At 34.4% G+C, this 14,594-nt stretch overlaps 1 protein-coding gene across 2 annotated transcripts in view; it reads right to left on the bottom strand.

Moving 5' to 3' along the window:
* Positions 1–4,512: 4,512 nt before the first annotated feature.
* The window catches only part of SLCO4C1 (solute carrier organic anion transporter family member 4C1), an 88,842-nt gene continuing 78,760 nt past the window's right edge, over positions 4,513–14,594 (bottom strand). For both annotated transcript variants that reach the window (XM_058726167.1, XM_058726160.1), the window contains exon 13: positions 4,513–5,909. In XM_058726167.1, the coding sequence (XP_058582150.1) occupies positions 5,734–5,909 (176 nt within the window). In that variant the 3' untranslated portion in view covers positions 4,513–5,733. The remainder of the gene's footprint in view (positions 5,910–14,594) is intronic.

The raw sequence follows: 14,594 nt of genomic DNA, 5'->3' as shown, positions 1-14,594 counted from the left end.
TTCTGTCTCTCTCTCAAAATAAAGAAATTGTAATTGAAGGAAAATTTTAGACATTCCACTAAAACACCCACAAAACCCTTTGTAAGTCTCTGTTATTCTCCATGAAAATAGTTTCCCTGAATAAATCAAAAGGTTTTTAACTTTAAGCTTTATATAAGTAATATATACATAGAGTTTGAAATGTCAAACAGTGCTGAGATCTTAATAAAAATAAGTTCCACTAACACTGACCTCTTCACCCCACTCCCCCACACATATACCAACCTACTGACTAGAGATTAATTATTTTCAAGTTTGTTTTCTGTTCCTTCTTATTTACTAGTTACTAAATAATATTATTTGTTGTTAATTCATTGTCAGTTATAGATGGTATCCACTAATTTCTTATTAAGACAGGTAAAAATATATTATTTTTATAGAAGTAACATTAACACACAATGTTATATTAGTTTTAGACGTACAACATAATGATTCAACAAATCTATCCTTAGGCTATGCTCTCCACAAGTATGGCTACCATCTGTCACCACACCACGCTATTACAATACTATTGACTATATTCTTTATACCATACCTTTCTTCCTCATGACTTAATTCGTTCCACAACTTGAAGCCTTTACCTTGCACTCCTCTTCATCAATTTTGCCCATCACCCTCCAAAATATCATATTTCTTACGTATTGCCCTCCATTGATTACCTACTGTAATAATTTTTATCCAACCTGTATTCAGTCTTTTATTACTTGTATTATCACATGTCTCTAAAATAAGTATTATAATTATGCTTCTATTTATATCAATCTTGGTGGTGGTGGTGTTTTCTGGCAATCCACCCCTTCCCTTCCCTTCCCTTCCCTTCCCCTCCCCTCCCCTCCCTTCCCTTCCCTTCCCTTCCCTTCCCTTCCCTTCCCTTCCCTTCCCTTCCCTTCCCTTCCCTTCCCTTCCCTTCCCTTCCCTTCCCTTCCCTTCCTTTCCCTTTCCTTTTTATTTGTATGTTACTTATTTTTGAACCTTGGGCTGTTTTATCCAATATTGTGGCCATCAGTGTCTAAAACACATTATCAGATTCTATTTGCGAGGCTCATGTTTTCAGTTCCAGCCTCACAAGTAACTATGCTAAATTTTGTATGTTTGTATCCTTCAGCTCAGCTCCTCATCTCTTCTTTCCTCTTTGACTAGTTACGGTCTTCACTGGTTAAATTTTGCTGGAGAGTTTACTTCCCTTATTCCGATTATTTTTGAAATATCCAGTTGAGGCTATTAGAACCTATTGTAACAAGGAATTTTGAAACAACTCAGGAAATGTAAACAATTCAATTAATCAATTTATCAATAAATACTGATATTTAATCAATAAAAAACCTGCTTGATATTCTGTGGGAGAGAATGGGAGAAGTTTGTTGGACATGTTCAGGTGTATAAAATAATAACAAGAATAATAGAATCTTTCTCTTTAATTATTAAAACATACTATCAGATACCATGGGAAGCATTTTTCATAGAGAAGCATTGGGTAAAAAAGCTGTCAGTTCTGAAAAAACATTAGGATTCTTATTTAAATCAACATGTTTAGGAGTAAGCCTCAGACATAGCATTATATAAATCATTAGGCAAATCTAATGTGTGAGCCAGGTATGGAACTTGAGACAAGAACCTGGGTTTGGAGATCAGTTATACTACTTAATTGTTACTTGACATTCTTAAATTGGTTTAGTTCCTTCATCCCTAAGAAAACTGTATTATCTATATCTTATAGTTATGTAAAAATCATATATGAAATCTAAAATAATGATTACTTTTTCTTGAGAATAAACATGTACCAGGCGCTAAACTAAATAGTTTTACACATAGCTTTTAATAGGCATTCTAACAGTACATGGCAGATATCTACTTGATCTAAATATAAAAAGTAGAAGCTTAGAGATGTTGAAAGTGTCACTCAAGGTCACACAAACAGTATTTTAGGAAATGGTTTTCAAACACTGCTATGGTCACTGAAGAACTTAAACTCTTAGATACTACATTGGCAATAATAGGCCCTTAAGAAGTACTGGCTATTTTAATTTTATTTGGAGAGGCTAGCTGGGTTATTGGTATTCTTGGCTAAACTTATCACCCTCATAGACTGAGAAAAACTCTCTGGAAATGCCCTCTATTCCAGACAAATAAAGGGCCCTCATGTTACACTAGCAGTGTTTCCTCAGAGGACCTCTCTGCCAACCATTGAATCTGAATGAATCTGAATCTGTTCCGATTCAAAAGGACAAGCTCCTCGGTCAAGTTCTTAACTGTAAAACAATAGAAATGATCTGAATCACTCCTAATGGGGCAAGTCATCTAAACTCTCTGAGCCTTAATTTAATAGAAAATTTAAAAATGAGGTGTGTCTAAACGATTTTAGTTACTCAAAAATTCCATCTAGTTTCATGATTTTCCATCATTTTTATCACATTTTTTCTTTTCTGTCTTACTTTTAAGAAAAAGTATGCCTCACAGAAATTTTAGAAGTTATATCAGAGATCCCTTGGTACCTACTTGTTGACATTCAATTGATGCATTTAGGTACAACATTGTCTTATCAACCCTCAGGCTGACACACTTCATGAATGATAAAATGAGTCATACACTTATTATTTCACTATTCTTCAGTGTGATTTAAAAATACTTTTTTAACTTTTATATTGCACAAAATAATTTCCCATGGAAATGTGATTGAAAGAAGAAAGTTCTAAATGAAAATAATAATTTCGTAACTCAAAATTGGAATCACACCTGCATTAAAAAAAAAAAACACAAAACACCTGCAATTCTTCCAAGTGTTGATAAACAATTCTACATTATTTCTGTTTCTAAAATTAATTGGGAAGTAAGACATCTGAGATTAAAAAATACATTATTTTTGAGTAGCATAGTTCAAGAGTAACCCAATGTGAAAAAAAAAGCTAGTTTTTCTGTTCTGATTTCTACACCAAACCTCCTTATAACTGAATTTTCATACTGTATTTCAATAAAAACAGAATATGGAAATGAATTGGTTAGTCTTCCTGACATAAGTATTTATTACAATATTTACTCGATAAGAAAACTTAATAATATAGTATGACCGGAGTCCAGAACCTACTTTGCAAATTAATTCCTACCTATTATAAACTTGAAAAACCCAAAGTCTTTTTTCTCATATAATTTCTAAAAGACATGAAAATTATGTGTACTTTTTTAAAATCTTAGAATTTTGCATGTCATATTTGGATGTAATTTAACATTTTAAAATATTTTATTTTATTTTCAATTTTGTAAAGATACATCATTCGAAGTTGCATAATTTCCTTCAAAATTTCATTTGTCTAAGAGATCTTGTTCTTTTCCTTGACTATCTTAACCTCATATACTTCCATTGGTATTCCATGTGTTATTTTTTATGTTATTTTTTTAATGCTCTGTAATCATAATTTGTCAAACAGTCCTGCAAAGAGAGTATCTTTCATACTTTTTAAAATCATTATGTTCTTCCACGATTACTACTGGATGATTTACAATGTCACTCTAATCTATCTTTCTTTTTTTGGTTTGTTTTTCAATCGATTTCACCCCTCCTCCTCCACACCTTCTCTCTGGAAACCACCTGTTTGTTGTCTGTATTTAAGAGTTTGAGTTCATCTTTTTTATTTGTTTTGTTTCTTAAATTTCATGTATAAGTGAAATCATATGGTATTAGTCTTTCTCTGGCTTATTTCACTTAACATTATATCCTCTAGGTCCATCAATGTTGTTGTAAATTGCAAGATATAATTCTTTTTTGATAGTTGAGTAAGATTCCATTATATATATATATATATATATATATATATATATATATATACACACACACACATACACATACACATATATATACACACACACGTATATATGTATATATATATGATATTCCATGATGTCATATAATTTTATATATATATATATATATACATATATATATACACATATATATATGTGTGTATATATATATGTATATATATATATATATGTATACACATACACATACTACATCTTCTTTTCTATTCATCTATCAGTGGACACTTGGGTTGCTTCTATAGCTTGGCTATTTTAAATAACGCTGAAATAAACATAGAAGTACACATATCTTTTTGAATTAGTATTTTCATTTTCTTTGGGTAAATATCCAGTAGTGGAATTACTCAATCATACACTAATTCTATTATTAATTTTTTGAGGAACCTCCACAAGTTTTTCACTGTGACTGCACCAATTTACATTCCCACCAACAATGCATGGGGATTCCTTTTTTTTCCACATCATCATTAGCACTTGTTATATCTAGTCTTTTTGATTCTAGCCCTTCTGACAGGTGTGAGATGATATCTCATTGTGAATTTGAGTGGCATTTCCTTAATGATTAGTGATGTTGAGATGTTTTCATGTGTCTGTTGGCTATCTGTATGTCGTCTTTGGATAAATGTCTATTCAGTTCCTCTGTCCTTTTTTTAATGGGATTGAGTGTGTGTGTGTGTGTGTGTGTGTGTGTGTGTGTGTGTGTATGCATGTGTGTTGAGTTGCATAAATACTTTATATATTTTTGATATTAACTTATTGCATGTATCATTTGCAAATATCTTCTCCCACTGCATAGGTTGCCTTTTTGTTTTGTTAATATTTCCTTGTTCTTTCCTTTTCCGTGCAAAATCCTTTTTATTTTGGGTGTAGTTCTGATAGATTAAATTTTCTTTTGTTTCCCTTGATTGAAGAAACCATGTCATTATTATACTGGACTAAAGGTTAAATCCATTTTGGATTTGTTTTGTGTGTGGTGTAAGAAAGTGGTCCAGTTTCATTCTTTTGCATGTTGCCGTCCAGTTTTCCCAACACCATTTGTTGAAGAGGTTGTCTTCCCCAGTGTATATTCTTGCCTCTTTTGTCATAGATTAATTGGCCATATAAATTTAATCTTGTCCTCTTCATGTTCTATTCAAAATTTGTTACTCCTTTGAAATATTTCTAAGATACCAGTCTCAGATCTATGAAGTTGAATGACATGGTTTCAAAAATACTGACAAAGAAAACTTTATCTTCTTTCAATTTCCTTCTAAGATCACTTTATGTCCTGAAGTATCAAACCTATCAGAAAGACTATATTATATACCACCATGTAAGATTGTCTAGTCTTGGTAGCTGATAGACTCATCAAATTCATCTCCTGTCTGACCAGAAGTGCATTCAAACCTAATTAAACATAGTGGACTGCCATATTGTTTTTTTTAATTAAGGAAAGGAATATTAAACTAATCATTATATTCATACACTGGAAATCTATGAGGTTGCTTGAACAGTGGGTTAGATATACCTAGAGAGTTATTGACTATGTCCATGAGATTATAAATGAAAGGTGGAGGGAGGGGGGTGAAGTAGAGCAACATTCCTTGTAACACGATTGCATTTTCCAGTTTTATAAAATTAAATAGACAAAGATTGAGAAAGGACTAAAGGGATAATAGGATTATTTTGTTTCAACACTCCTATAACAATATTGTAATTTTAAGTAATATGGAAAAATATCAATAAAGTATAATCTCCTGAAAAGAAAGTTCCAGAACCTGACTTGAACATGATTTCTCATATCTTACAAATTTTAAAACTTTAATTATAAAGACTTTTTCTCATAATTTAACCATATGTCTTCTTTGTCAGTTATTTAAAAAAAATTCTTCTTTCATAACACTATGGAAAGTAGAATGAGATATTAAAGTTTAGATGCTGAATTTGACTCTCTGGAAAGCCACATACTCTAAATTTGTTAAAATAATGTGAAAAAATAGGTATCATACTTACCCTAGGCACTAACCTTGTCATTTTTCTGGCATGCCACATAATCCCTGTTAGATTGCTCTTCATCTCTAAAATCAATTTTTAAAAAATGAGTTTCATACCTGCCTTCTAACTTTTAGAACATTGTGGTAATGTTATAGAATACAAATCATTTCTTCAACATATAAAAAAAGTGAAAATGTCTATAAGTATAAATCTATAATGATCATAATCTGTAATGTTTGAATAGGTCCAAACTTGGAGGAGAATTCTGTCTAGGATCATACTCTAAAACAAAGGCCAAAACCTCAGGAAATATAGTAAAAAACAGAATCTCCTCCCAACAGAAGGAGACAGAAAGAAACTACGACCGCAAGTTTTCTAAAGTAACTGCTCTAAGAAAACAGAGAGAGAAGAAATATTTTCCCCAGGGAAAATTAAGCCTCTTATTTTCTATTTGTATTTGCCTTTATACATCACACTAGGCCATAACAAACTCACAAAGGTCCTGTGGAATATTTAAAAGGGTTTTTTAAATATTTATTTATTTATTAGTGATCTCTACAATGTGATACTCAAACTCACAATTCTGAGATTAAGAGTGAAACACAGCAGGGGTGCCTGGGTGGTTCAGTTGGTTGAGCGCCCGACTTAGGCTCAGGTCATGATCTCATGGTTCATGAGTTCAAGCCCCGCGTCAGGCTCTGTGCTGACAGTTCAGCGCATGGAGCCTGCTTTGGATTCTGTGTCTCCCTGTCTCTCTGCTCCTTCCCTGCTCACACTTTGTCTCTCTCTCTCAAAAATAAATAAAGATTAAAAAAATAAAAGAGTAAACACAGCAATATTCGACATCTATTATAATCCATACAGACTGCTAGCTTGAGGGATTCAAAATCTTAACATTTGACTGCACTATATTCCTTGAGATGATGCCATATCTTTGCAAAGCTAGGTTTTCAGCAATCACTATGATAAACAGCAAGTACTCATGAAAACCAATGTGGGATAGGAAAAGAGGATGGCAGTGTCAAATCTGATTACAGGTTTGAGAAGTTGCACTGTGTCCAAAACATGCATACATTAACAATTGTGATTAAGAATGAAATAAAAATATAAGTTTTCTTTCAATGTGCATGTGGTTTCTGTCAAATAACAAACTTTTAGGTAATAAATATTTATTAAATTTTTGGACCCATTTAGAGATCAAATATAATTGTTAGCCACTTTTTTTTTTTAATTTAGGAGGGGAGGGGCAGAAGGAGAGAGAGACAGAGACAGAGACATAGAGAATTCTAAGCAGGCTCCACACTCAGAGTGGAGCCCAAAGCGGGGCTTGATCCCGCGACCCTGGGATCATGACCTGAGCTGAAATCAATAGTCAAATGCTCACCCAACTGAGCCAGCCTGCTCCCCCTTAGCCACTTCTTTGGGTGGAGATGCACCATGGAAAAATGACAGACACAGCTAGTTCGTTGTGAACCCCCTGGATCAATACTTAATCTCTGCAAAACTACTGTGCAAGAGAGGAATACAGTACACTCATATCAATCTTGTGGCTCTTACCTTCATAACTTTAATGAGAGAAAGATATGTGCTGCCACCCACCCATGGAGAGTTAAGTGCAGACTCATTTGAATGAGAATGATTCTGAGACAGACTTTCGATTTAGGATACATCTGGGATGGCACCAAATTTAGGTTTTGTTTCCTCTCCCTATCACCAGAATCCAGTGATGTCTTGTCATTAGAATAATAGAAATTATTATTATAATGGGAATGAGCATATGATTCACCTTTATGTGAGCATGAAAATGAATTCATGAAAAAAATTACTTATCATCAAAATGGAAGCATCCACTCCACAGAGGGCCAGACTCCCTGGGCCTAGCAATTCACTGAAAATTGGGGAAATTCTGACAACACATCCTTCATCAGTTAAACAATTATTAATGTGTTAAGTCTAGCAAATTTGTGACTGGAGAAGACAGTACACTGGAAAAGGCCTGTCTTCAGTTAGTCAAGTATAGCCCATTGCATCTCCATTCTTTTAAGGTTTCATGTGTATAGATTGTGTGTCTGCAGTATAGCTAATTATCTAGGCATTAAAGAAAAAGGAGAAGAAAAGGCAAAAAGGAATTAACCTGTATGCCATTGTATGCATCTGTGTTCTCCTATAAATACTGGATTCATGAACCATTGCCAATGAAGGTCATTCACTTTAACTGGAATGAAACACAATAGCAATGTAATTTTCTTAATCTCCTGTATGACTTTCCTTCCATGCATTACATTTCCATCCCTCATTTCTTTTGTCTCATTTCATGTCTTCTATTATAGTGGCTTTAATATGCTTACTCCCCAATCTCTTATTGGCCCACATTCAAACCATTTACTGTAGGTAATTAGCTTTACTATGTCTGAGCCTGTGTTATCTCTGCCTGTTCGGTTCACAGCAGCCTTTTTATGAGTATTCTTCTTCTATCAGAATTTAAAAGAGTCAAAATAGGATCAACGTCTGTTGAGGACATTGTGGCTTAGTTTTTCAGTTTCAAGCAACCAAATGTGATGTTATACTCTTTTGAGTAAGAACACAAATCATTGACCGATGTGTTGTTTAATTAAAAAATAATAGCTTAAGTCAGACCAAATTTAACAAGGGCTACTATATTACAGAGTCTCTAAATCTAAAATCAAATACCAAGAACCACAAGGATATGCTATATAAAATATGCTTAGAGAGACTCCAGGGAAAATTGAAATGAAATCAAAGAATTTGCATCCCCTTGACCAAGGCAGCCTTAACATTTTTCTCAGCCTAACTAACCATTAGACAAGCTTCTTTCTGACTCTAGGCCCCTGCCCTTACTTTTCTGAGAACATTTCCTTTAGAAAACTGGTCAGTAAATCCTTTCCCAGCCCCTTTGAAATGTAAGTATTTTTAAAAGGTTGCCTATTTTACAACCTAAGGATGTCTTTCTCAAGACCTGGGAGCCATCTTTTTGAAATGTAGTTATCAAGAAAAAGAGCACCCCTATCCTCATTTCCCCCCATTTTTGTGGAAGGACAGAAGCCTAACTTCCGTGGACTCCTTGATCTCAGTTGTAAAACTTCCTGTGATGAAGTTATGATTTTACTTATATTTGGAATCTAAAAACAAAACAAGTGCACAAACCACAAAAACCCAGAAACAGAATCATAAATACAGAGAATAAACTAGTGGCTGCTGGGGGGAGAGAAGGAGCGATGGGTAAAATAGGTGAAAGGAATTAAGAGGTCCAAACTTCCAATTATAAAATAAATAAATCATAGGGATGAAAAGCAGAGCATGGGGAATATAGTCAAAAATACTGTAATAACATTGTAGGGTGACAGATGATAACTATACTTATCCCAGTGAGCATAACTTAATGTATAAAATTGTTGAATCACTATGTCATACATATGAAGCTGGTATAATATCATATGTCAACTATACTTCAATTAAAAAAAGAGAGAAAATGTTTACTTTTCCTTTTATAAAAGCCAGTTGGCAAACACAGATGGCCTATGATCTTTGTCTCACCCCCAACTTTTATTTTTATTTTTTCAATTTAAATTCAAGTTAGTTAACATATAGTATGTCCAAGTATTCTTTCAGGATTATTGGTTTCAGGAAAATTTAGTGATTCATCACTGGCATATAACACCCAGTGCTCATCTCAACAAGTGCCCTCTTTAATGCCCATTATTCATCCCAAGAAGTGCCCTCCTTAATGCCTATCACCCGTTTAGCCCATCCCCCCACCAACTTCCCCTCTAACAACCCTCAGTTTATTCTCTGTATTTAAAAGTCTCTTATCATTTGCTTCCTTCTATTTTTATACTATTTTATTTTCCTTCCCTTCCACTATGTTCATCTGTTTCGTTCCTTAAATTCTACATGAGTGAATTCCTCTGACTTATTTTGCTGAGCATATACACTCTATTTCCATCCACGTTGTTGCAAATGGCAAGATTTCATTCTTTTTGATTGCCAAGTAATATTCTTCTTTATCCATTCATCAGTTTATGGACATTTGTGCTCTTTCCATAGTTTGGCTATTACTGCTATAAACACTGGGGAGCATGGGCCCCTTTGCATCAGCATTTTTGTATCCTTTGGATAAACCCCAACTTTTCGAAACCATACTGCCTTTTGTTTCTGCAAAGTTGCATTCAGACTGAGTTCTAATCTCTCTTCCTTATTATAACAACCTGAACAAAGTCTTCCTTTCCTGTTTAACTTCACTCAGTGCAATTTTTGCTTTGACACATTAATGCCTGATAATATTGTTTTTAAAAATATTCAAAACCATCAGTTTTATCTCATAGCTTTTCCCCAAGGCTTGCTCTGGTCAATGAACTGGGTGTTGCAGAGTTGGAAAGTAAGAATTCAAGAAAATAAGCATTTTCATTTCCAGCTTATATTAACAAGTTATTCATTTCAAATTATTATATTATCATTGATTCATGAAAGAAATGTTTGAAAATAAAAAGTAAGTCAGGAAATGAAACTTAATATTTGATCATTCTTGATTTTTCCTTAATTATCTCTTGACAATACACAAAGGTAATGGAGAAATAAAAACATGGTCTAAATCTAGACCTGGCATTCTATTTTATTCTGCTATCATAGTACAACCCAATACATATTTACTGAAGAAATTTAAAACTGTTTATATGTTATCCTTTCCTTTAAATTACAACGATCGTATGCAATATTTTTTGTTGGTCTATGGTGAATTGTCAAGATGAGGATTGTTTATGGGTTTGGAGTAGGATAGATGGCGAGTTTAGAACGTAAAGGCAGGGGAGTCTAGGAGTCAACTGGGTATAGCCACTCATCAAAATGGAGAAAACAAGAGAAGGAAGAAAGGAGGTGGAGGAGGGTGGGAAAGTGAGGTACTTGGTGAGTTCAGTTACTGACAAATTGAGTTTTGATGCCTGTGATTTAGCCCAAGAAAGATGTCCACAATAAACCTGTATATGGAGAGGCAGATCAGGGCTGGCATTCGACATTTTGAAGGCATGAGGGGAGAGAAAGGATTTTCTGCAGAAGGGAGAACCTTGAACTCTTCAGATGTGAAAGGGATGAAAGAGAGCAGAGATTAATATTCTACAGAACAGAGGGAAATTGATTGAGCAAAGTCCTGAGAAAGAAGTTCAGGGGGATTCAGAATGGATGAAGGAACGAGGTTGGTAGTTTACCTTGAAAAATGAAGATGTCTTTTCCACTGAGCTGAGATGAAAGACAAATACATGTTAATCTGAAAGCAGGATGTAAAGAGATGTGAATAGAAACTGAGAATAGTCCTATTTAATAGTCTCTCTTCTCTATAAAGTAAAAAGCAGTATTACCTATGGAAAAGAAGGTTAGATGCTTCTAATCAGGGCTTCTAAATGTCTGTTCCATTAGGGAGATAGCTCTAACTAAACCAGTTTGGGCACAGAGCTGTGCAAGTCATTTGTGATCAGGTATTGCTTTGTAACATCACATCAATCCATCACTTGCTAAACCATTAACACAGCTGTCACTCTCCTGCATTAAAATCCCAGACAGAGTTGCTGAGTCACTTCCATTGTGTGTTCTGGAACCCATTTGAACCCGCCATATTATATTTCTTTGTAGATTTACTGACTGTAAGCACTGGCTTGAGAAGGGGACAGGAGAAAAGGGACTATATTTCTGTATTAATTATCAGTGCTATGCCTGACACCAACTCTTCTACCCAAAAAAAAAAAAAAAAAAAATGCCTGGTGATAAAAACAAACTGTATTTTAATATGATTGATTAAATACAGTTCTATTTACAAATGTCCCTGAGGACCCGAAAAATATAGACAAAGTGCCTCTCTGTCTCTGTCTCTGTCTCAATCCCCCCCCACCCCCGCCCCCAGCATCTTCCCCAATTTTTGGAGCTCAAAACAGCCTGGCATTAAGTAAAGGATCAATGTTTCTGGAGGCTGAATGCTTTGACTTTTGGCTTAAATCTTGAATTGCTTTACTTGTTAACTCTTTATATACTTATGCTTTACTTTGCCATTTGGATGCTAAGTTTTTGAGGAGAGAAACTCTAATCACAACACTACATGTTAAAGCCCCAACTAGCATAAAAAGAAAACTTTGAGAAAGGCAGTTTTATAATAAAACTATATACATAATATATTTGGCTAGCCAAAAGGGTTTGGGAATATAAACACGCTTGAAATGTCCTTTCAACAGCAAGTATATAATAAGTACAAGAACACATTTTCAGATTCATTGTTTTCAGATTCATTTTTAAAATTCTAGTTTGAAGTGGTCTTATAGAAATCGATGGGAGGAAACCCCAGTATAATAGTAGGAAATGTTAATAATTTTAATATGTAAAAAATTCATGCTTAGCAATGGAAAGACAACCTCATCAAAATATTGATTTTTTTGGCATTTCTTTTCTAAGTTTTTTAAGGATTAATTCTAAAAAGAATTGGAAGATAATTTAAATAGCTATTTGCTATTTAAAAATAAAATATAGATTAATATCAAAAATTCACTCTTGGTCTATATCTAGAGAGAAAAACTGTTAAATTGGAAATATGTATCATTCTATTTCTACATGAGAAAAGAAGTCAAAATAGCAAAAGTTGAATCCACCAATGATTCTCATTAGTTACCAGTTTCTCTTCTAACTGGAAATCTTTCCAATGATCTGTAATGAGAAAACAATTCTGGAAAAGTTACTAAAAGGATATGAACAATGATAATGAAAAAAATGCAAATGAAATTTTTACCAAAGAGCCAGAAATACTCCAACAACAAAAAGGTTTCTAAAGCAAAACACTTTTTTTACTATTATAGTACAAACAACACCGCCACCTTCTGGTAAAAATATAAATTGCAACCTCGGAAAGGATTTTTTGTTTAGTGCTTCAAATTTGCTTATTTACTAACTATAACTTCAGAAAATATAATTTTTAGCATTGACAGATATTGGATAATTCCCATAAATAAAAGTTGTGTTTGGGGTTTAAAAAATATCTACGTAGTTAACGTCAGCATACCAATGATAAAAACAAAAGCATGAGACTTGGAGCCACAGATACCCAGATTCAAGTTCTAGTGCTGACACTTACTAACATTTTGGCCTTGAAAACTTAATTTCCCTGGGCTTTAGCTGTCTCATCTAAGAAGAAATTGATAAGACTGTAGTGAGTCAAAATGTGTAATACATCTAATGCATTTCCTCATATCCAACAGATCCACAATAAGTAATATTTTCACTAGAACTATGTGGTCTTTTCTTTTTTCAGTTTAAAGTGTTTTGTAAGCAGTATTACCCAACTGGCTTTGCTGTTTATAATTTTCCGACTTTCAAACTGCTTATCAAAGACATATGGTAATTATCTTTACACCATTCACTCATATAAAAGGAAAGCCAATAATCTATTTAATCAATTGAAAAGCAGGACGTATATACCACAAAGAAAATAAGGCAGACAGTTGATAAAGTGATTCATTTTTTCCTTTTCTTGGGCAAGCTTCTGCTTTGCTGACAACTAGCAAAAAGATGTGCCAGAGTTTCTGTAATTGGGAAGCCAGATGAGTCCGCTGTTTCCACATTCTTTGGAAGATTCAAGAATATAGCTAAGGAGCATGTACCAGGAAGTCTCTGTCTTATGTCGGTCAGTGCCTTTACCATCTCCATTGAGCTATGTCAATTCTCTATTTTTCTTATCAGAATTTATCCCATTACATCACCATATGCTGCCATGCACTCAACCCAACTACTCTTGGATCTCTCCATGAAATAATCCTGTAGTGGGTGTTATATCCACATTATTACTGAAATAGCTCACTAATGCAGGAAAAGAAGGAATCTAGTGATGTTCTCTGATTTTTTTATTTCTAAAATCAAGAGCCTTTAGAAAAATTTAAAAACAAGTAACTCTCCATTGCTTTCCAACTTTCTACCACCCTTTCTTCCCCAACTCACTCTACCCCATCCCAGAGAGCACATGCTTCTAGAAAAAACCTCAGTAGTATCTCAACTCTCAGCAGTTTCCAGCAATGATTACACTTTAGAATAAACTAGGAATTTTTAAAAACTATTTTGAACGATGGAGAGGGAGAGAGAGAGAGGGAGAGGGAGAGAGAGAAAGAAAGGATAAGCAGGGGAGGGGCAGACAGAGAGAGAGAGAGAGAGAGAGAGAGAGAGAATCCCAAGCAGGCTCTGGGCTGTCAGCACAAAGCCCAACTCAGGGCTGGAACTCACCAGTGGTGAGATCATGACCTGAGCCAATATCAAGAGTTGGATGCTCAACTGACCGAGCCACCCACATGCCCCAGAATAACCTAGGAAATTTTTAACAAAGCAAACTTAATCAGACCTGGATGGCACTTGACATTGTTAATTTTTAAAGTTCCACAGGCAACTTCCATTTTAGTCATTGCCAACCACTCAACCCAAACTCTAGTCAGAGAAAGAGTTGACACAGAATCTGAAGCAGGCTCCGGGCTATAGGCTGTCAGCACAGAGCCTGATGCAGGATTCAAACTCACAAACCAGAAAATCATGACCTGAGCCGAAGTCAGATATTTAACTAACTGAGCCACCCAGGTGCCCCCCATACGTTGAGAAATTCTTATCTTCAGATGTTATGAGTGCAGCTATTCTGCCGAGGCTTCTGCTCTGTGTATTTTGGTCCCTAGACTTAAGCCAGGAATTTCTAACTTTGTTCCTTTCCTCCCTCACCATATTGGAATACATACTCCATTCTG

Source organism: Neofelis nebulosa, chromosome 1, assembly GCF_028018385.1.
Source record: "Neofelis nebulosa isolate mNeoNeb1 chromosome 1, mNeoNeb1.pri, whole genome shotgun sequence".
Lineage (NCBI taxonomy): Eukaryota > Metazoa > Chordata > Mammalia > Carnivora > Felidae > Neofelis > Neofelis nebulosa.
Note: the sequence above shows the minus strand (reverse complement) of the source record. Positions and strands in the feature narration are given on the sequence as shown.